Source organism: Grus americana, chromosome 3 (assembly GCF_028858705.1).
Source record: "Grus americana isolate bGruAme1 chromosome 3, bGruAme1.mat, whole genome shotgun sequence".
Classification (NCBI taxonomy): domain Eukaryota; kingdom Metazoa; phylum Chordata; class Aves; order Gruiformes; family Gruidae; genus Grus; species Grus americana.
In genome coordinates, this window is record NC_072854.1 from 98892261 (window position 1) to 98917019 (window position 24759).

The 24759-nt window shown below is 36.7% G+C and overlaps 1 protein-coding gene across 3 annotated transcripts in view; it reads right to left on the reverse strand.

Moving 5' to 3' along the window:
- Positions 1 to 24759, reverse strand: part of MTA3 (metastasis associated 1 family member 3) — a 138699-nt gene that overhangs the window by 76177 nt on the left and 37763 nt on the right. For all 3 annotated transcript variants that reach the window (XM_054821860.1, XM_054821862.1, XM_054821861.1), the window contains exons 7-8: positions 9207 to 9309; positions 191 to 290 (exon numbers count right to left, since the gene is read on the reverse strand). In XM_054821860.1, the coding sequence (XP_054677835.1) occupies positions 191 to 290; positions 9207 to 9309 (203 nt within the window). The remainder of the gene's footprint in view (positions 1 to 190; positions 291 to 9206; positions 9310 to 24759) is intronic.

Sequence of the window (24759 nt, forward strand, 5' to 3'; positions counted from 1 at the left end):
TTCTGTGACCAGAAGGGCAACACCAACATGCTTACAGAAACACACAAGATGATCTACAATACACGTAGGCACCCTGCACGCAGGTATCTAAAGGAAAACAGATAATCGGAGGACAGAGAATCTGGAGTAATAGATATTGCTGAAGTCACAGATGTAGACGAAGTTGTAGGGTTTTTAAGGAGCCACCTACCAGTGTGATGTCTCGGGAAGCAGCAGCTGCACTCATGTGTAAACTAGGCTGCCTGACAGAACTACTGCAGTCCAGTGCTCGAGCAAACGTGCCAACCGCACTACAACAGAAAAACAGCAGACAGTAAATGCATAGGTAGATTTAACCTCTTTTTTATTACCAGACTCTACGTCATATCTATAAAAGATTTCTTTTAAAAATAAAAGTCACATACTGTTACTCTTAAGATTTCAGATCTTTGCTATGAAAGGACAATTTGATGAAGTCAAATCACCAAGTACTGCAGTAAAAATTCTGACCTTCTCCCCCAAAAGTCACAACCTACACAGAAGAACAACAGCACGGAAACAAAAGATACTCAAGTGAATTCTGATGTACCATTTTTTTATTAATTATGAAGTCAGTTTGTGCTTTACAATCGTGACTATTATTTTTAAAATTAAAAAGCCAAAACACTGTTTAACAAATTACAATACAATTAAGAACACGGTGAACTCCCTTTTTTATGAGAAAATTAGTAACATTTTATTTACTTTAGTAATGCATGTTCACTACTACTTCCATTAACAAGGCAAAGAGAGTTTATTAGCTTAGAATTAGGTACCTCCAAAACCTTTTCGGTCACAGGTTTTATGTAATAATGAAATACATGGATCTCTCAGCCTACTTAATAAAAGCATTCCAGCATTACTGAACTGGACACATTTTTCCCCAAACCTTTACCTTTTTGCTGCACCTTTGTTGATATATTGTACATGGCATTTATTAGACTTACCAGACCAACAAAAGATAAGGAATAAAGATGGAGAATTAGTGTGATAGTGACTGTCCTAAACTGCAAACTTTTCTTGGAAGCACATCTATGATATAGCATACATGGTGAAGGGAAAGAAGCCTAAGAGAATTTGACTGGACTCAAGGTATCATAGAGGAAATGAGCAAAGATGCAGTGACATATGAGAAAGATTATTAATGAATCAAACGGGAGCTGCTCCAGTACCCTGAGTGACTCTTGAGGTGCATTGTGTCACTACGATATTAGAAAAAATGATTTGTTGCAGTTACGACATAAGTCCTCCTAAAATCAAAGAGACGATTACTCCCCTATCATTTTTAATACAGTGTAAGCCTCTGGACTAAAGGACTGGAGTCTTACTCAGCAGTCACATTTCACACAAGTTCTAAGCGTACAATTATACTAATGAGGAGTGTCAGAGATCAACACACTGAAAGTGTCACATTACAGTGTACTGTAAATCCAATATTCAACAATAATTTAACGTGCACCAAGATTTTAAGTGCTAAGGTATATCATTAATTGTGGAAAAACTGGTAATAACATCTGATATTGCAATTTTATCTTGAATCTCAAAACATTTAATACTGAATGCGTGTTTCAGTACTCACTGCCAAAAACTTGTAAGATGCAGTTAAGATTCAACAGCAGTGATTCACACACTCCAGATATTAACTGCTTAAATTTCTAAAGGCTGTGGAATAAATAAGTTATATTGGAATGTTGTTCCACAACCTTTGCCCCCTCTTTGCAGAGATGGCAAATATGTGTGTGACAAGAACACACACACACAATCTATTTTCTCTTGTCTGGCAGTACATAAGAGAGTATTTGTCCACAAATCAGCCCCAAGAATAAGGCTCTATTATGAACACATTTCCTGACAGTCAGTCAACCCCTTTAAACATGTTGGCATTGGTAAGGGTTGTAGCTAAACAGTCTTTCCTGTAATCCTTCTGTTGCTACTGTTCAAACCAGTAAAGCAGCATGCGGCACGACTGCATTTTCCTTCTGCTGCTACCTACTAGCTTATCTTCTTTTTGTATAATTAACACTATTTTCTTTTGACCATATTTCTAAAATAAAATTAGAGTACACTAAGGAAATTACAGGGTATGTCCTCACAATGCGTTCTCTAACACATCAAGCTGCCTTTTTAGGCTGACTTCAGAGCCCAAACATAGGTGAATTATGTTGCCCAGCAGGTAAAGTCAAAATTAAGACACAATATATATTTTGAGTAAGTGATGAAGAGGTAAGAATTGATGCACTAATCGACATGGCTTCCAGTGCTGTACTGAGTACGAGAGGATCACAACCATCAGAGGAATGATGTGTGGGAATACGGGGTATGCGAGTGCAAAGCAAGAACCACCACAAACTGTAGGCAGTGTGCCATTTTGAGGGGGCAGAGAGGAGTGTGTCTGCCTGTGGCTGTATCTTGAAATGAATGTAACTCCCAGATCATCTTTCCCTGGAAACTTTTGGAAAACAGTGGATATTCCAGATAATCTGAGTAAGTGTAGGAATTCTAGAGTATTTGGCTGTTAAATAGTAACTAGTCTCAAGTTTTGAGACTTTGCCATGCAATCCAAATCCAATATCAGTTTTAGAAATCATTAAAATATCTTAATTTTTATGTTTCTCCATTTAAAATACAATTATGAGGAAACATTTCCTTTGTCATTTTTCCTTTTATGATTTTTTCCTATTAATACCATCAAAGAATTATTTTTAAAAATGTTAAAATGAAAAAAAAAAACCCGCCAAAAAACCCAATGCCTTTTTCCAGAAGACACACTATTGTCTTCACCTACCTGCTACCACAATAAAATTCAGTATTAAACCAACACAGGCTGAACAGTCAGACCCTAGCTACTCATTTTTTCTTTTAAGCAGACTCTTTAATGTAAATGTTCCATTAAGTTGGTAGAATCCAAAGAATAACTGTAAATATTTAATTGAAACTATATTTAATTCACTAATAACAATAATAAACTCAGGTAACCAAAAAAATGTGCTCAGCAAGCTAGTCACAAATTAGTTATTCAACGAGTAATTAAAGTGCTGAGACTTCAAACAGAAACCAACACTCCCCACGCCTCCCAAAATAAGCTAAAGCCGAAAGGCATACAGACAGTGAATTAGACAGGTGGCAGAGAGATGGACAAAAATGATAAACAATTGGCGATACCAGCAGAGAGATCACTCTCTGCACAGGCTGTATCAGCAAGCAGGTATAAGAGCTTTAAGAGCTAGACCAAATTACCTTAATTAGGTTTTCATTGTTTTAATTATCTTAAAGACCAGAACGAAGAATGTTCTCTCAAGGACTTAGAGATTGCAGCTGACAACTGTACAAACACAAAACAAATCAAGACAATCTGGTGCCAGGATCTAAGACTATGGAATAAATCCACAAATTCAGCAAAACTCAACAGTATCTACGTCCAAAAAAAACCCACCTGACAGCAAACCCTCTAGGGATGAAGTATCTCATCATCATTTTGTTGTGCCCACATGCCTTGCATTCAAGCAAATCGTCAGATTAGGTACTGAACACAGAAAATATATCGCTCCAAATTTCTTATAACTCAAGTCTAAGACATTAAAGGAAGTAATTGTTCAAATTTTTGCATAAGATTAGTAGTAGTGGTAGCCAATGAAATTATGAAGCAGCAAACACAAGACACTATCATAACACATTTCTAAAGATTCAATTGCTCATCAGTAACTAGTTCTGAAAAAGGCCGTTATTTACCAAAGAAAATCTGGAACCGCTGCAATGATACATCAGGATTAAAACTGTCACTAGTCTCCCCGGTAGCAACAGCAATCTGGCATCAAATCAGATCCAGAAAGTTCTGGATCCAGGGCAGTAACTCTCTTACTTTCTTCTACCTTGTATTCTCAAAAATCCAATTGAGACAGAGATCCTTTTTAATCTGAGGGTGTTTATTTTAAAAACCTTTGCTTTTATACATTGTTTCTCTGTGTCAGTGATACCAGATGAGTAGTGGGCATACTCCGGATAAATCTGTTTAAAGTGAACCACCTCTGTGCATAGATGAATCTGCAAATTCACAATTTTCCTCACGTACTTGTAAACTAATGAATGAGACCTGTGCCTCACCTCAGACTTAACATTTTTGAGGAGAATAATTAAGTGGATCTTCAGTGGTTTCCTGCTCATTAGGAAAGCTTTTTGTTTTCCTTATTATTACATCAATGTTCCCCTTCACTATGAGTTGGAAACGGTCCTAGAAGATGACCTCTTAGACTGCTATCAATAACAGCATTTTACAAACAGCCAATAAATATCTGATTGCTCCTTAAGAGAGTCTCGTGATACTTGAAATCTTGGAAAGAAGAAAAAAATACTTCTTCAGTGCAGATATATCACCAGCACAATATTAATTAAAATTGAAAAATACTCGAGATTTTTACTACTGGATAATGCAAAATCTGATACGAAGAACATATTCATAGTAAAATGATGCTGTTCCAGAAGACACATTTTCCATGCATTTCTAAGCAATTATCTGTACAGTGCTATGCTTCATTATTATAACCTCAGATATTTAGAGCGCAAAGAGAGATGACAGGATAAACATAAAAAAAGTCGCCTGCCACTATTCCTTCTCTGAAAGACTCTCAAAGTTAGGGTAGGGGGTGGCATTACATATAATGTCCTCTAAGGGCCACAACTAACCTTCAGTTTCGTTATTAAGTGAACTGAAATGGAACACATGTGAAATCTTTATTATTCAACAGACACAGAATCTGATACCCACAAGTAGTTTAATTCACAGGATATGATTTAAGTGATCACCTGTACTCCATCCAGAAATTTCACGGTCAAAGAGGAGGAGATTTACAGCCCCCAAAAAGCAGGTCCTGGAAAACGCTGCTGCAGAAATTTTTTTCTTTATAATACAATAGATCAAAATTCATAAAAAAAAAGATGCGAAAAGAAATTCAGCTCCAAGCCTGCCTTAGTTGTTTTCAAATGAATTTGGTCAAGAAGAAATACAGTAGCAGAAAATGCACAAAGGAACAGCCAAGCATGACAGGCAGAAACATAGTATTTCTGATACTCCTAGTAAACTTGACATGAACATATTTTTCCTTTTTAGTGCCAAACCATCTGCCTACCATTAATGCTGTAATTTACCTTACTAGCAAACACCTAGATTTTTGAGTGCACCACATCAATATTTTTCACTATCTTTACTGCATAATTTTATGTTGTGATTCTGCCATTAAATTTCATTATCTCTTTAATGAACTCCAATTCCTCTTACTTCTCACCACCTAAAGAGAATCCAGAAGCATGCTAATACTGAAGCTTTCAAAACAGTGACTTTTATGTGTTTATTTGCATTGATGAGCTTTGGAAGTCTTGTCTACTGCCACTGTCTATACTGAATTATCTTGCAAGAACAGAGTATTACTATTTGAGCATACTTTTAAATGCTTTTACTTATTGTTCTCAGTTGACGATTGTGTTTTTTCCTCAATGTGATGAAAGAGACATTGCTAGCTGAAGCTGCATTTTGTTCCCTTCCTCACTGTAAGATAAATTCGTGTAACAAATAAACCGCTATATACCATGAGAACTTACAACTAAATCAATAGTAACCAACAGAAAACTACAATAATCATTTTCCTAAAGAAATGGAGAAGTGGAAACAACACAAGAAGGATCAAGCTCTAATTCAAAATTACTAACACATAATTGTCCATTCTTCTGTGACTTTACACCAAAAAAAAAGTGGGCAAATAAAAAGAAATATATTATGTTAGCCAGAGGCATGCAATGCCATTTTAATTCCAAAGAAATGAAAGACCAAAATTTTAAAGTAGAGATGTAATGCTTTAAGGCTATTTTAATTAGTCTTCAAAACTCTGTTTTAGTTTGAAATAAGGTGGGACCAAATATGTGTGCATAATAGCTGGATTTAGAGAGATATTCCTTCCAGAAGACTATGTTAATAATATAGTTAGATAAAGCAGAATAAAAGAACTAAGTTGTTAGCTGTTTCACTGCATCATAAATGGAATTAGAATGTACCAAAAGCTTATCACATAATGAATTATAAACCAAAAAACCCCACCAACAACCAACAAACAAAAGGGTCAGGTCTACAGCTCTCAGCGTCTGTCCAGACTGAAGCTCATAACTCCTACCACATTTGAGTCTGGCCAAGACTATTTTTGACTCCTTGACAAATTTAAAAAAAAAGATGACAGGGCTATGATGTTATACACACAACAGGAAAGTTTCTATTTCCTAATACTATGCAACCTGGAACAGAGTTAGAACATAAGATCTCATAAGGAAATGAAGTATGCCTTGTATATTAAGAATGATAGAGACTGATGACTGGAGAAAACAGGGTGCATCTACATCAGTGTTTTAGTTCAAATTAGGAATGGAGTTTCAAAGTAACTGTCCCCAGCATCTTTACCTACTGCACTTTAACCAACATCAAAAGGTATCTTGCAGCATACAAACTGGATTCCTGTTAAGAAACAAGCCAAGACTACTTAGGGAGCTCAAGGTTAAGGATCCTTCCACTCGAGTACTCTTACACTTTTTTCAAAATCTCCATAGATTTTTCTGGCACTGCTACCCTCTGATTTCTGGACAGGATAAGCATATTCTTCTATTTTTATATCGAGCAGATTATTGCACACTAGGGCTTAGCGACAAGCCCAGACGGACCAAGCATATAAACCTAGTAAAAAGGCCTCTCCTTCCTGAGACAGTAAACAAACCTTGTAAGACTGGAAAAGCACATGCCCAAGGCCAAACATAAACTTTCTTTCAAATGGACAACACAAATAGAAAAAGAGAGTATTTAAACACCTTCTGAAGAACCAAGTGTGCTTGTGTGACTGAAAAAGCTAAAGCCTGTAAGGAAAAAAGCAACTCTTCCTTCCACCAGAGCACACTGAAAAAAACGAGAAGAAATACTCCATGCCTTTAATGCACTATGTAAAAAGGACCACGTGAAAATGCTTTTAAAATTTCAAACGCAGATAGCATATACACACTTAACCAAAAATCACATATAGGAATGCATTTAGGAAAAAGTTCTTACTATCAGAATTTCAAATTTGCAAAACTAAACATAACTTCCAGGAACCAGAGAAACACCATTCTCATTGGAAACCCAGCAGGCACAGTGAACTGCAGTTAGCCCGCAGCAGAGCTATCGCCTGAGTCTGTAAGCGCAGTTTACCAGATCATAGTATCGACTCCACTGTTACTCAAGCAGCTTTTAATGGTCCAGTATAATGAAAGCCTTTACACACAAGCACACAACATACTGGATTTAAAGCTGCCACAATCATCATAGGAGAACTATTTCTCCAGATATTGGTGAAAAATCTGTCTCAGAAACACTTAATGCAACAAAAACGTGACCTTGCAGGCTTTGAATATATGTATATAGAAGCTTGGAAATAGTTTCTGTCAGTTCAAAAGTAGCTTACAAAGATGAATGGAGTTTTCTGGAAGAACATCAATAAAGTGGTACCTGAGTAACATCTGATTACAGATGGTCATTAGTGATTGCCTACTGCAAGACCTTGGATAGCTACAATTAGTCGGCTATGACCAAGACCCATTCCCTTGGTAACAGAAACCTTTTTTACAGTAATTTATCAACTTCTAAACAAATGCAGTCTTCGTCAGGGCACAGCATTGCACAGGACGTCTTAAATAAGGGGACAAAGAGAGAAGAATGTTTTTCTCTAAAAATTTCATTTATTCTCTGCAATTTATTCTGTCACTTCCCAGCAGACCGCTTACTGGTACACTCCTCTGGGAACATTGTCAGTTTCACAGTGTACTACTACAGCTCCCCGGAGTGGCTGCAAAATGGAGAGGGGAGGGATGAGAAGGCAATGAACTCACTCTTCAAAAATGCATGTAATCTTCACACAGATGGCATTTTTAAGGCACCCCACAATGGTTTGCCCATATATACCCAGGTATTACACTGCTGATGGTAGAAGTAGTTCTGTTTTCTGGGTTCTGTTCTATGGAGCATCTACCAGGCATTGTAATCTTCTGAACAGATGAATGTTCACACCTATAGCCTTCTGGCTTGCCTGGAAATTCAACAGGGGCAGGTAATTTTTACTACCGCAGAGAAATGAGACAGCACTACAAGAGTGGGAGAGAAAGAAGAAAACCAGGTGGATCAGCTTCTGAACTGTAAAACAATAAATTAGCAAGCCATTTCACCATACACAAGCTGGAAAATATAAAGCAACTTCTATTTCCTTCCTGAAATGGTTTGTTCAAAAGGGAGAAAGAATAAAGAACAGAAACTGGAAACAACGTGAAAGGATTATTTGCCTAAAAGATTTGACACTATGCTCTGCAATCAGGTTACAGAAACACAGGACATAGAGTGATTCAGGATAAAATCCCTACATTAGCTGTGATTAACAGTTCTCTGCCATCATTAGAACAGTACTTTTGTACTACATTTGTAAGTACAAATTACAGGACACGTGAAACATGCTGTATCTTATGAGTGTAGAGGTGTCCTTCAGTAAGAAGCCTATATATAGAGTTCTGAAAGTTCTTTTTAAAAGTAGAGAAATTATTTTAAATGTATTTATGAATTCCAAGGGCTTTGATGTTCCTCTTATAAATCTGCATAATCATGTTAATTTATAATAGTGAACTGACCAGATTTTTTTCACTAATGAAATGCATCACTTCAAAACTTTTATTTCAACATTCATGCAAAATAATTGCACTGCATATTATTCAGTTTATATGCAAACTGGGCAAGTTCTGCATCCATTTCATTTGTTAACATTTGATTTCTACTCTTAACTTTATATTACACTATGAAATTCCAAGTACTATAGTACAAGACTAAAATATTAGCACTAAAATCCTGTTTCATTTACTCTGAAGGGAAAACAGACTGATATCTACATTTAAAGCATCAAATTCTACTATAACCTGAAATACAGGCAGCGTGGCATTATTCCAAAACTCACTCTCTTTTTCTCTCTTCTGTATTGGTAGCTTCAATAAATATGCAGAAGATTATGGTCTGATTTTCTCTTTTAGCTAACTGTGGGAAACAAGGGCTCACAAAATGGAAAACGAGTAACACGATATAGGGGAATAAATAGTCAGTAGGAAAAGGAAAAGTAATTTTTTTTATTAGAGGATTTTAATCTTACCGTGCTACAACTAAAAACTGGTCAATCTGACGGTCAGTAAGGGGGCTATCTGGATCCCATACTTTTACTTCCAGCTTTGCCTGTTCTCTGTCATCTAATTCTCCTGTCAAAAGGTAGATGGGACAAAACACTTATTACTCACAATGTTTTTCTCTATGTATTTCTTGTACTATGCTTAAAAGAGACATTGTACATTTTTAAACACACACACATATAGTACATAACAATCAGCAGTTATCCATTTAAATTCCACAATGCAGCATCAGTAAAATAAATATCATCCCTTAACATCAGCATTTCAATTTAAGGAGGCATTCTTAGGAGGCGTAGTATCAAAGAATTTCAATAAAATGTGATTATAAACTTGAAACCATAACCTAAGTAACCAGCAGTTTCTTTAAATTGCTTCTCAACTATATCAAAGTTACTGTTTCACTGAAGCCTTATCAAAATTAATTTTACACTTAACCAGCTTTAGCAATTAAATTCTATCCAATTTGTATTCTATGCCCCAAAACAAAAATCATTATGAAAAAATGCTGTTTACTACATTTTTTTTTCAGCTCTTGCTCTCAGCCACATTATCTGTATCGTTAACACAAATCATACTATTAAAATTGCTGTGTATGTTGACTAGTTATATCATCTTATAAAATAAAGCTACAGCACAGGAAAGTTACAATATACTACTCCATGATTTCCAAACTCCATTTTTCTGAAGAGAACATTTGTGTACATGCATGTGGTCAAAACAATGGTGGTGGTTTCCAAAATTTAATTTGCCCCTTATTCATTATTAAAAGAATACAGCATTTGTACTGCTTGGAAGAACAGTGAAGCATGAAGAGTCTACAATGGTTCATGTTCATATGGAAGCCTAAATCTTGGCTTGACTACACCAGTAACTTCTACTGCAAAATGAGAAACATTAGAGAGGGATTAGGCAGGCAACACATACGCTACTAGTATGAGAAGATTTACCTATGGCATGTGGCCAACACATTTGGGACCACAAGAGATGATAAAAGCAAAGTTAGGATCATTGTCTTTCCTTGGTATTTTAGAATACAAGCACGTTCTTCCTTCAGTGAACATGTGGAAAACTCCCATGTTTAGTCAGATGCCAGTACTTTTATGAGCTACTAAAGAATAACAACCCAATCTCAAATATAACCATTCAATTTCCTTCGGAAATCTAGGTTGTGTAGGTACCTCTCTGACCGCACCGATCACCACTTTATTCTGTGTTATTTCTTATGACTTTAAGAAAACAGCCAGTTTACACATGCATAGTATCATCAAGACATGAAATAACCTGGACACTTCTGCAAACCAAGCACTGACTTTTCTGAAATCTGATCATATATGGCAAGTTTCTCTAGCACATTCATTCTGGAAGGAAATGAAAATGTGGTGTAGGTTTATCCCTACCAAATACACAAGTTAGAACTGCACCATGCTGTCTGGCTAATGTTTCAGGAACAAATTTCACAGTTACATTCTCAGAAAAATAAATTACTTCTGATACACAGGCAATAAAGAATTGTCTGCCTAATGGGACTTATGCTTGTTTTAGCTAATTCACATCCAGTACTGGAGATAAACTATTAATTTCTGGCCATCTTGGGTAGGATTTTAGGTCAATAAGTTTATTCAGCAGACTACACACTTGTCAATACATTCATTTTAGCCGGCAGCTAAGCACCACGCAGTCGCTCACTCACTGCCGCCCCCACAAGGGTATGAGGAGGAGAATGGAGGAAGGAAAAAAAAAAAGAAAAAAAAGAAAAACAACTTGTGGGTTGAGATAAAAACAGTTTAATAGGATAACAAATGAAGAGAAGAATAATAGTAATAACAATAACAATAATTAACAATAATAAAACAAGCAATGCACAAATGCAATTGTTCACCACATGCGGAAGGAAAAAAAAACCCAAAACAAAAAACAACCCGATGCCCAGTCTGTTTCCGAGCAGCGATTCCGCCTCCCGGCTAGCTTCCCCAGTTATATACGGAGCATGACGTGATATGGCAGGGAACATCCCTTTGGCCAGCCTGGGCCAGCTGTCCTGGCTGTGCTCTCCCAGCTTCTTGTGCACCTGGCAGGGCATGGGAAGCTGAAAAGTCCTTGACTTAGTGTGGACACTACAACTACCTAGTAACAACTAAAAACATCAGTGTGTTATCAACATTATTCTCATCCTAAATCCTGCACTATATTGGCTGCTAGAAAGAAAATTAACTCTATCTCACCTGAAACCAGGACAGCACTTCATTCCAATCTGTTAATATATAGTTTTTTAATATCTTTAATGTTAATTGTTTCAGGACATCATACCCTGGAGATCAATCATCATTGTACAAGTATGACAAAACCCAATACTCAGGCAAGGTATACTTCTCACAATGAGAAAACATCATACAAGCAAAGCAAACAAAACATGTCACTCTCCTGAATCAAGTTTACAAAAAGATGAAAACCACTGCAATACTACATGTCTTGCTTCAATTAGAGGTAATTAAAAAATTGCTACTACAAAATGTTGTTCTAACTGTTGATAAAGGTAAATCTGAAACATTGCCAAACAGTATTTTGTAATGGCAGTAGACATAAATAGATTACGAGCAACGAAATATCTATACCAAAAGAATCCAAACACAAATAATGTAATATTTGCAATATTAAATATTACTGCAACAATGGTAGACAGGTTTCCAGAAGATATGTGGTCTCTGTCAAACTGCACTTACAAAAAAATACTTCATTCCTGATTTTCCACTTAAATGGCAGGATATTATCACTTAAACAGGAAGAAAAGTAACCTAAACAGATTAAATCATGGAGGCAGTGAAGCAGTGCAGTAGAAATCTTTGAAAAGTTGATTTCAGGAATAAAAATTTTGTTTATTTCCTTTGAATGTGCTGAAAGAATCAGAGTAGGAGGATCACACAAGATAAACAGGTCTTCTTTCCAGAGGTCTTCTTTCAAAATAGTAATTGTAAAACCCTGTGTGTTTTCCTTGAGCTGTCTGTCCTTAGTTAATTATGCCTGTACCTTATATTATAGGATTTTTAATGTGGCTGACCCCTTTAAAACTATGACACAATTTCTCTGTTAACACCTCTACATTTATCTTTTATATTGTTGAATTTGACACAGAACTATAAAACATTCAAACTGAACAGGTATCAACGTTGCCATAGTATTCACTCCTTGTACCGCAAGCTCCAGGACACAAATGGAACAGGGGAGTTTAACTTCTGACATTTTCAGTGTTGCATCTGAGAAGGTTGTCAGGTTCTGTTTTACAAGTGTTACCTTCCCTCACCACCACCGACACACCAATTACGGCTTCTGAGAAGTGCTAGACTATTTTTTTTGAATGGCTGATATAACATACCAGTGTATCCAATTTATTTTGAGCCCTGCTTATGATTTTATTATAGCCAATCTAATCCTGAAGATTAATTTTACTGGAAAACATCAGTAGATGGCCAGAAATATACCTGGTTTTCTCCTCATCAATCATTCAATGCCTTACTTCCAGTGGTTCTCTCCTAATAAAAAGTAAAAAATTTTTTTCCTTAAAAAAAAAAAAGTTCTGCATTTCAATTAGTCATTTTAAACAAAGGAAAGCATGATATGCCCTCCCAGAAAACAATTGTAAGAAAAATTTTACAAAAGTAAACCAAATGCAACTTTTAACTGAATGCAATTAGGATGAACTACAAGATCTGCTTAGTCTTTTAGACTTCACTTCCTACAGATAAATACCCCCCAGGTAATTAGGACATTAGATTCAGCATGTTCTTCTTATAACACATACAACTAAAAGAAAATAACTTGTAATATTAATTATGAGCATTTTCTTAGAGTGCAATTATTTTAATTTTAGAGATATATAATAACGCTGCAATACTATATCCTTTTAAGAAGCTGAAATATGAAATCTGTAAGAGTTGGATTTTTTAAAAATGGTTTTCAGGGAAACAATGTCAATTCCACTTTTAATGACAAACAGTTGAAAGGTATCTGACTGAAAAATAGCCAGGAGGACAGTTTTCAGAGACACTATTTGTCAGGTATAATGTCTTATTTTTGTATTTTCCACAATTTGCACTATTTTTCAAAATACCTTTTTATTTTCCTTTTCAAAAAGAAATTTAGCAGTCACTTCAATCCAAACTAACAAACTAAACACCTGCAGTGCACAGCTTTCTGAGTGAATCTATCTTTCATGACACACAAAACACTGGTACCAGCTACTGCATCCTTAATCATATGGGTCAAAAAAATCTGTAGTTGCGAATTTTTGGTCAGACATAGTCATGGGCAGCAGTTGGACACCACACCAATAGTTGGTACCGCAGAGTTCATCCTACTACAGAAAGTAATTCAGGGCTCAATATAATCTCTTGAAATCAGCCAGGAGTTTTGAGTCATGCATTAATTACCCAGACTCACTAGATACCTAAGCACATAAACACAAAGGCCCTTGTAAATATTTATATTCTTAAAGCTTGGCACATATCTAAGAAGTAAATTCAGTGACTTCATCTTTGTGCTTCAGTTTTGTACCTGTGAAGCAGGAATATCTCTTAGCTACATTGCAAGGATGCAGAAGAGAGATCCTTGTCAGTTCTTAGCCTCCCTGAGTCCAGTTCAGCATGACACACAGTGAAATTGCTGTTATCGGAATGTGGGATGAGATTTAGTAGACACAGTATTTAGCAGATTTTTGTCAGAACTGTTGGGCAGTATACTAACTACAGGTAATCCTAAATGTCTTTTTGAACATAGCTTCACGTGCTATGTCACACTGTAAAAATAGGCAACTAACCTTTGAAAATGAGGTTTCGATTCATGAACCGCCTTCTCATGCTGCTAGTCAGGCTTACTATCTGCAAACTTTTTCTCCAACTTAACAGGTGAGAAAAATAGCATCACATTGGATTTTCTCACACCGTTGAGCTATGAACAAAGTTCCAGATACTGTCTGTCCAGAGTAAAATCTGAGCTTTCTCCTTCAATGAAAAGTTCAGTGCTCCCCCTCTAAACCACTCAGCATATTAATTCTGCATAAAATGAGTTATACATTCATTCACAGAGGTTAATTATCACAAAACTTTTGAAAAAGCTTCACACAGCTTTTGAAAAACAACTGATGGGGAGGGGGGCACATACAGCTTCACTGAGAAAGCCGGTTGCAAAACGTCGAAGTAATTGTCACTGGGAAAGTAAGTTTTACATGAGATATAGGAGGAAAGACATCTTTCAGATGGATTTACAAACTTCATCTACTGACACTTACTGAGTTCAACTGTGCATAAATTGAATTCACAGTAAACAGCTAGCTGTTGGTCTTAACTAAGAGAAATTACAACCCTTCTCACTATAAAAGCTCTGCAGACATAGAATTCTTATTACTCATTTTTTTATTTTTTATGATCTGCAGTTCTCATCAGTACTGATAATCAAAAATCATCCAGGAAGAAAGTTCAAAAACTTACACTCAACTCTGCAAAAAATAAAACTGAATTATATGCAAGTAATTTCTCTGATTAAAGTAACATGAGAAAGCTTAGATTATCTTAAAAGCATTGGCCAAAAGGAAAATCAACTGTTTACCTTTCAATTGCACAATTCCTCCCTCCCCTTAGCTTGCCTGATAGATGTATATCCAAGATTTCAATTAGTCATTCAGATAGTGAGCTGCATATTTACACAAATCTTATAGTAAAGCTCAATTTATGAACATAACACACATATGAAGACTAGAAATGAAAAACAGACTATATAAAGACTACATGTATAGAGAGTACAAATGAAAGATATCAGGTGATGAGACCCTTATTTGTCTATAGCAACTTAAACTGCTACTGACCATTTTCTAAGCCAGTAAAACATGCATAGTTCAATCACCTCCTATGCTCTACAGCTCTAGCCCGTAAAAAAAGTTCAGTCATTTTTCACTTGAAAAATCGCTTTCAAATTAAACTGCCTCCAACTCCAATGACCTTAGAGCTGTCTCAGTGCTCAGCCTTGAAGTGCTTATAAATCAACCACTGATGATCAAAAGACAAGACCTCACGAAGCACTCAAAAGAGCTTTAGTTCATCATGTTCTAGATTCCTAGAAATAAACAGAAAAAATTACAATTGGGCTCAGAATAAACTAAACTGTAACCATGCAGTAATAACAAACTTTTCCATAATGCTGCATCAAGAATGGCTAGCTTATGGGAATGTCCAGTGCTAGAAGAAAGGAACAAATAAGGTTGCCTCTTTCCCAAAACTCTGTAGAACAGTATGAAAAAAGGAACTTCCACAAATCGGAGAACACAGAGACATAATGTCCTAAAATCACGCTATTCCTCACTTTATAGTCCTTACATTAAATCACATTTAAGTAGAATCCCCACTGTTACAGGGATGAAATAATAAAAAGTCCTTCCTTTTTAGCTTTTTATGGCCATTCTAAAGGCAATGACCTAAATTAATCTATTGCATAAAGCTAAAAGGTCACTTTCAGTTCAAAGGCAAGGACGAGTATTCAACTAATGAAAAGATACCTGAAATTCAGCTTTATTTTGGAATTGGCTTCTTGTACTGCTTTGATATCTGCGAATAAACCTGTACAATGTGACTTGCACCAAGATTCCCCACCCCTCACCTCCTTTTTACATTATTTTTTTGGTTGGTAGACAGTGGTCTAGCACCTATTCCAATCGGAATACAGAAAGATTTCAATAGTTTTTCTGAATTCCTGAAATAACAACACATGAGGTAATACAGTTTTCAGGAAAGCATAGTGGAAACGATCCTGTGTATAAATAACAGTACCATACTACATCTGAATATTTACAATATTGAAAATACTTGTTTTGGAAAGAGGAATACCGCAATGCACAGACATTGTATTCTTAAAAAACAACCACTAAATTAAAATGAAATCTCTAGTCCTGCAATTTTTTTTTTTTACATAAACTTCCTGTTACAAATATGCAAATTCACTTTGACTATAGTATTCTAAAGATAAATAGGGCTATTCATTTGCATAAATTTAAACATATAATTTAGAGAACTTTTTTTTTGTTAGGATGAAATGTATTTTGACTTATTCAAGTGTAAAAACCACATTTCATCTGCATCTGAGATTTGTTTTTCATCTTCTACAGAATAAACGTAAAAGAAAATCAGACTTACAGTAAAACAGCAAAGGGAACAAAAATATGAACTTATTATAAGTCCATTTAGGCAAAGTTACTGAGGTAGAAAAAAAAAAAAAAACAGTAAAGTCAATTAAACCCTAAGATGTTGCGGCTTGAAAGGCGATTTTAGCACTCACTGTGGTACATTATTTGGGATAATAAGCACATGCACAGCATACAATAAATAACTGTATCCTTCCTAAGACCAACTACCAGATAGAACCCATTTAGCATTTGAACAATCTCAGCCAAGGCTCTACAGCTATTATTAATAAAGAAATCTTTCCAACAGCAATCCTGCACAACCTTCCACACCAACTATGCAGCACAGCCTTAGTCTCCTTAGGAAGCTAAAGACAGCAGGGGAAATCATAGTGCTCTTCTTACGAAGACTCCAACTAACTTCAAATACAAAGCAAACTTGAGAAAGGTAGCCTTGCTTTTACAGTTTGGGGCATGGACAGGTATTAAAACCATTCCAACAATCCCCAAGCAGAACAACCTGAGTAACTCACCTCAACTGTTGAACAGTTTTTATAAGACGTAATTGCTACACAGCATAGTTTCCAACTCTTCTAATTTACCATTTGAGTGTTAATGCAGAAGTTGCAAATTATCTGAGAAATGAAGCTCATAAATTTCCATTAACACATTATATCAGAATACTATAAGTATAGTAAGTATACAAGGAAGAAAAGAACCAACTTAATCCACCTAACTGCTTGTTTCATCAAAATTATACATGCACTTGATACCTCGATGAATTGTACCAAAAGGCAACAAACATTTTTAAATAACATTACTAAAAAGACTTCATAAAACACTATGTTTTATAATGTAAAACCTCCAAATACATAATTGAACTTCTGTAGTATATGTGGCTCCCAACTAAACTACAGATTTCCCTTGCATCTGCAAGGTCAAGCAGAAGTAAATGGAGTCTTTACCGAAAACAAAGAGGCTGTTTACATGTGCTTTGTTTAATTTATAGTAAAACTGACAAATCTATAAACATGCATTTAATTGCCCAGGACATAAGTCACTCCCTAGTAGAGAGATTGGCAAGACTGATGTAAAGGATATCATAATGCTATTAAAATTTTACATGAACAATATTGAAAAGAATACTATTTGTGATGATCATGAATTTGACAGTTAATTACGAAAAATTGACTCCATTGAGCTTAATAACAAGAAAAAAACCTGCAAATCAGACAAGTGACTACCATATTTAAATTTGCTAACCCTCAAGAAACAGCTCCTTCTTTTAGAAGGTATTAACGAAAAAGCTTTCATGTTAACTCAAAGTCAAAAGTGCAACCAACAGAAACTCCACATGAGAACAAAGTATATCTGAGTACACATAAACAGAAGTTTTATTCTGTTGTATTACCTTCAGCTAAGATTCATCTTAGCTAACCTTAAACATCCTCTGATCTATTTTAGATACCCATCTTCAGCAGAGATGAATCAAGTCTGTGCAACATTCTTCTACTCTGACCATAAAGGTCTTACTGGGTTAGCACAATCACATCTTTTCTGTCTCGCATTCCATTCCAATTTCCACAAGCAGAAGCTCCTGAATCTGCTTGCTGTACCTTTTGTTCCACGCATTCCTTCTGAAAACTTCATTAAAATAGAAAGTCATCATCTTTTACTTGAACCAATTGCCCTTAAAAGTCATAGAATCATAGAATGCATGTGAAGTATGAAAAATGTCCTAAAGAAAGAATATAATTACTTAGAAAGATGCTCCTTCTAGAATGAAATGAGCACTGGCCAATTTCCATGCTGAGATCAAAATTGAGGCCAATGTTAATGTGCTAAGCATGCTTTACAAAGCTACTGTAGGAAAAAATATTATGCATGCAGAACAATTAGTTGTATCTTGGTAGGGTTTGGTTGGTTGGTTTTTAATAGCAGAAACTATCACCTTTACAGATTAATTCCTTTTGCCAAGGTTCAGGGTTTTTTAAAAAAGTTTGTTTTAAAGACCACAAGCTAATAAAAGCATAGTTATAGCTTCAGTATGAAGTCATCCTGCTTTTTCCTGGGTCAAAAATGTCTTTCCGATGTCTTTAGAATGAGGGTCCAGAGATCACAGAATCATAGAATGGTTTGGGTTGGAAGGGACCTTCAAGATCATCTAGTTCCAACCCCCCCTGCCATGGGCAGGGACACCCTCCACTAGACCAGGTTGCCCAAAGCCCCATCCAACCTGGCCTTGAACACCTCCAGGGAGGGGGCATCCACCACCTCTCTGGGCAACCTGTTCCAGAGCCTCACCACTCTCACAGTGAAGAATTTCTAACATCTAATCTAAATCTGCCCTCCTTCAGCTTAAACCCATTACCCCTTCTGCTATCACTCCATGCCCTTGTAAACAGTCCCTCTCCAGCTTTCCTGTAGGTCCCTTTAGGTACTGGAAGGCTGCTATAAGGTCTCCCCGGAGTCTTCTCCAGGCTGAACAACCCCAACACTCTCAGCCTGTCCTCATAGGAGAGGTGCTCCAGCCCTCTGATCAGCTTCCTGGCCCTCCTCTGGACTCCCTCCAACAGCTTCATGTCTTTCTTGTACTGGTGGCCCCAGAACCAGAAACAGTACTCCAGGTGGGTTCTCACAAAAGCAGAGTAGAGGGGGAGAATCACCTCCCTCGACCTGCTGGTCACGGTTCTTTTGATACAGCTCAGGATACAGTTGGCTTTCTGGGCTTCAAGCACATGTTGCTGGGTCATGCTGAGCTTCTCATCCACCAACACCCCCAAGTCCTTCTCAGGGTTGCTCTCAATCCATTCTCCATCCAGCCTGTATTTATGCTTGGGACTGCCCTGAGCCATGTGCAGGACCTTGCACTTGGCCTTATTGAACTTCATGCGGTTCGCACAGGCCCACCGCTCAAGCCTGTCAATGTCCCTCTGGATGGCATCCCTTCCTTCCAGTGCATCAACCACACCACACAGTGTGGTGTTGTCATCAAACTTGCTGAGGGTGCACTCAATCCCACTGTCCATGTCGCCGACAAAGATGCTAAACGGATGTGTCTGCTTCTGGTATATTCTGACTGATATTTTGAAACGACCGTTTATTTTGCTTCTAACTTACTTACTACATTTTCCAACAACTTTGAAGCTTCAATGCATTTCACACTGAACTTGGTGGAATAGATTTCTACAAGGTTCCTGGGCGTCTTCTTGAAGCAAATGCAATTTAGGCATAAATGTTTCATTTTATACTTGCTCCTGAAGGTAGTTCTGGTACCAGAATTTGAGCTTTGCTTTCTGCTGTCTAGATCCCAGCACGGTCATCTTGAATTCACAGGAAATCTGGTTTTGGACAACAGGCTATGGACACTCAAATTGCTGCATGTGGAACAAAAGAGGTGCACAAGCTACTACACAAATGAGTTCTTCCACCCTATGTAAAAAAGTACTTTATAGTTCACAGATTTTTCCACAAAAATCTTTTCCTCGCATGCCAACACACTGCTAATGGAAGAGCCTAAAGCTGCTACTGCTGTTGTCACCTTCTACGTGTACAGGAAAAGCAATTCTTTCTTTGATGACTGTACCTAAGCAACTGGGTTTAAACTAAATCCACCGATTTGTTCTTGTAATTGCAATTTGGTTCACTCACAAAGGAAACATTAACTACTTCAGGACCACATCGCCTCAAAATCACCAGCCCTCATGACTCCTTAAAGCCAGTTAAAACCAAAAAGCTAGACATACACTATTTGTAAAATACTAAACTCCAGGAAAAAGAGGCAATATTTTCTGAATTTTATTTTCTAAGAACTGCCTATTGTACTAATGTGTCCAGTTCTCATATCCGGCAATTGTCAGTAAGACTGATCACTTAAGAGAAATTATGGACCATATTTTCTGAAAAATAAGAGGTCAAAGACATATTTGTTTATCCTGTCAGACATTTCTCATCGCCACACATGACCTGTCTTCAGAGCCTAACAATTTCATGGCTTTCCAATTTTTAATACTTAAATATTAAAATACAGAATATTCTAAAAATATTTCATATTACCTGATAAATTTTACCTTCTTGCAACAGAAAGAAATCATTGCAACTACATCAACACTAATAGTGATAATCCAGCACACAGATTTTTGACAAGAGCATCAGTTGCGCCATTCAAACAACTCCTGCAGGTCTCTGGCTAGTATGAGTGATTTTCAAATTCAGCAGTGATTCTTCCAAAAAGTATTAGGTACCGTGAAGTAACAGAACATGAGATTACAGCTGGGTTCCACTATTCTAAAACATGTTTTTCATTTATTAAATTAAAACAAAATTTCAGTGTATCTGGGAAGCATTTCAAGAACCAGAAAATGCAATACACTGAGTCTAGGCATCCTGCACTTTCATAACGTTAAAAATCCAAACAGTATCTAGATGAGTTTCTTATTTGTCTCTTTAGTTGTAACAATTTTAAAACTTAAAATCCTGGAATTCCAATATTCCCAAACAGTAATAGGCTTGAACTCTGAGTTTAAAAGTTTCTATCTGATATATCCAGTCTATTAAAAACAACATGCTCTTACAACTGAGTTGCAGTAAGAAGCAAAAAAACCCAAAACAACCAAACAACAAAAAACCAAAGATGACATTAGGAAATACCTCTAAAGGAATTATTTTGTTCTTTTTCAAAACAGAGAAAAGTTTTTGAAGTGTTGGATACAAGTTCTCTGAACATCACTCAAAATTTACAGCTTAAATTTCCCCAACTGCTCCCCTTCTTCCTATTAAGCACTCAGCTACTTGAACTTCATTAATTCTAAAATGCCTTGCCTTCACGAAATGGAAGTGACTGCACAGCAAGTGCTATTTCTAGGAGCCCTCTGGTATCTTCAGATGGACAAGAGGGATTCTAGGTTTTTATACAGATACTTTGACTATAGTTTATAATTATATTTATCAAAAAGAAAAAAAAAAAGCTTTGTACAGAATGTCTTTCCTACAATCCAGAGACTCTAATTCCTCTTCCTCTCTATGTCTTACTAAAGAGGGTAGTCCTCTTCCCTACCAACTCCAAACTCTTTGTACTGCTTTAAACAGCCAGAGAGTAACTAACTGCATCAAATTCCTGCTCCATAAAGAATTCCCCAGAACAGTGGTCTCCTTTTAAACCTAAATATAGCAGATAAGCAGCACCGGGCTAGGAAAAAGGACTGCAGCTGGGAGTGGACCATTAGCATGAGAAAAAAAATCCCATGCAGCAGTACAGAGAGATCCCCGTAACAGTGTTTCTAATTAAGCTCAGCCCTCCAGACTAATTAAAACAGGGATTTGCAAACAGTTTGCCACTGCTGGTAGTAGTACTCAATTAGGACTAGGAGTACTTAGTACTAGCAGCCAGTTCTTTACATAAACCTCTAAACCTAATCATTCCCCACCACACCTGTCAACCTCTTGATGCTCATCTCCTTCCATATACCTCTGCATGGAGACTAAAATCTCATTTCCCACCAACTGCCAAACAACCCTAACCCTTCGTGAATCCATCATCACACTTCCCATCCTGACATGTCTGTTTTGCCTAGTGATCTCTAGCTCCACACGACTTGCTCAGCACTCGGCATCCTTACAGCAGCACTATGAGCAGAGCCGGATGAGCTGACAGAAGCTGCTGCTATACATGGGCAATTAATTAGCAGTAAAAAACATTCTTACCAGGCACTTTCCACTGTTCAGACAAGTGTGTGCACGCTGATGGCTGCTAACTGCTGACACTGAGATGCTGCCCATCATAGGCTGGGAATCTTTGTCTGCCCAGAGACACCCTTCAGCCACCTGAACAACTTAGGAGAGGTAGAGAAAGTTCAGAGGTCAACTCCCTCTACAATCTACTTTCTAGCTGGTGCGTTTGTGCTAAATCTCAGGAATTACCCCATGTTTTTAAAAGAGAGAAACAAAGTTTTTAAAGGTTAGTAGCTGCTCTGTTAACTGAATCATACTATGCATATGTTATACTTTTTCTTATATTGCAGTATTATAATCTAACCATACTGAAGACTTTTTGGTAGGTATTAATGCTGTTAGCTTAACATTAGTGCTTGCAATTCCTAATCTTCAGGTGTTCCTTTTATTTTTAGACTGAGATTTGCTAAGAGCTCAACATATTGTCTCAAGCCTTTATGGAAAAGTCAGCTGAAACTGAGCACGCTAATGGCAATGACTGAACACATACAAAGAAGATGCTACAACCCAGCATCATCACTGGGGGGAAGGTGACTAAGTAGCAGTTTGTGGTTCACTAAGTAGCAATTTGAGGCTTCTCTTGCAGCTTCCCTTAACGAAATATAACTGCAGGTAAGCAAAGAAGATGTGGCCTAAAATCATCTTTGAAGCACAGGTGTTTAGATTAAACAACTGTGCACTCACATGCTTGTTTAATAAGACGTAAACTTCCAGTCCCAGCTCTTTCTCTACAGATAAAGGGTTCCCCAAGGTAAAAGGCAGAAGACTGGGCTGAATCTTGTCACTAGGTTGTTAATCTGGAGCACCATAGTAGGATCAGTTCAAGTTGGAAGGGATCTCAGGAGGTCTCTAGGCCAACCCTCTCCTCAAAACAGGCTCAGCTGTGAGGTCAGACCAGAGCTTTATCCACTTGGGTCTTGAAAACTTCTACGGACAGAGATGACACAACCTCCCCAGGTACTTGCTCCATCACCTGACTATCCTCATGGGAAAAAATTCTGCTCATGGCCATTCTGAACCTCTTATTTCAAGTTATGTTTGTTTTATCTCATCCTCCAACTACGCACCACTGTCAAGAACCTCCCCAGTCGCTGGGGGGCTGCTGTTGGTCCCCTCCCTTGAAGACACCTATCAGCTTACATAAAGACACAGTAACAGCTGAATCATCATCATCTTCTCCTTGAAGGTCAGAAGGCTACAGAAACATTTAGATAACTATCAGTCAAAACTACAATAATTCAGATGTTTTTATCCTAAAATCAAACTTTTTTTTTCCACCAGCCACTGGAAATAAATGCAGATTAATCCAACTAAACTGCCAAAGAAGTGCTCTGTATATCACCAGACCTTTGGTTTGTGGGAAACTTGGTGTTTCTGAACCTGAATAACTGATGGACTATTATTGCCTACTGAAGACAGCAAGAAGACTGCATCACTTACTGCACTTTGGGGATTAATGGGGTGTGAGAAAAACAAGACAGTAACACACCGTGAAATCCTGTCTTCATAAGGTAAGAAAAAGATCTTCTACTCATTTTACTGAATCACGGATTTAACTCAAAGTTAAGCTCCAGATTAATTCAGTAACTTAATTCTTAATCAATACAGAATTTAATTTTAGAAAAAAATTAAGTAAGTAAAATTTCCATGGGAAAAACATTTCCTTTATATGTAGTATTCATTAGGCTCTGTCTTCAGTAATTTAAGTAGCAGAACTCAGTGGGAAAAGACTTCCTGTCTGGCAGACAACCCCAGCTCATCCTGAAAATCCAACAATTCAACCCACTACTTCGGAAGCACATCAATGCTTCCTGGCTACTTGATACACACATTGAGACAGTCATTTTCTCTTGGTCCTCTGGGAAACTTTCCTCTTGAGCATATGAATGCCTACATAATTGTTTCCCCATGACAGGCACATTTTACAGCAAGAATAGCAGTGTATCATATTCTAGTCATAAACTTGCTCTGAAACAGGTCTATACACCTTATAAACCAATATGGAAAAGATTTCCTGAAGTTTATTTCTGGTTATTAAAAGAAAAGTCAGAATAATAATGCAGGTGAGCTACTAAACAGCATCCATTGTAAAATAATCTGCCACTTACCAGAAATTAAGTCATTCTTGTTTTATACAGTTTATTAGATAAACTTTGTAGAAATAATACTTGTTTTGTATGAAAGAAAAAGTATAGCAGAAAAAAAAGCAGCCCTTGACAAATGGAAAACACATCATTTAAGGTTACAAATATACATATTTGGGGCATTCAGAACTCCTTTGACTTACTGCAAGTGATATTCCTGTCACGTATCTTTTCTTATTAAGGAATAAATAGCAATATTCTTGAAAATAGTATCTATGTATAGATACTTCTCAGGCAACTTTTTCTTTCGTTAGCACTCAATGTAGAGTGCACATTTCACTGACAAAACCAGCTCATTTTAAAATTTACTAAGCAAATATAATTACAAACATAACAAGGCACAGCTGCTCATGCTTCTTAAATAACATCCAAACACTAAATAAATATTGTACTTGAAATTTTGTTTAAAAGAAAAAAGTTCCTATGTAGCTAAAGACCTAAGGCACAGGTAGTTGTGCTACATTATAAATAAATAAAATTTTA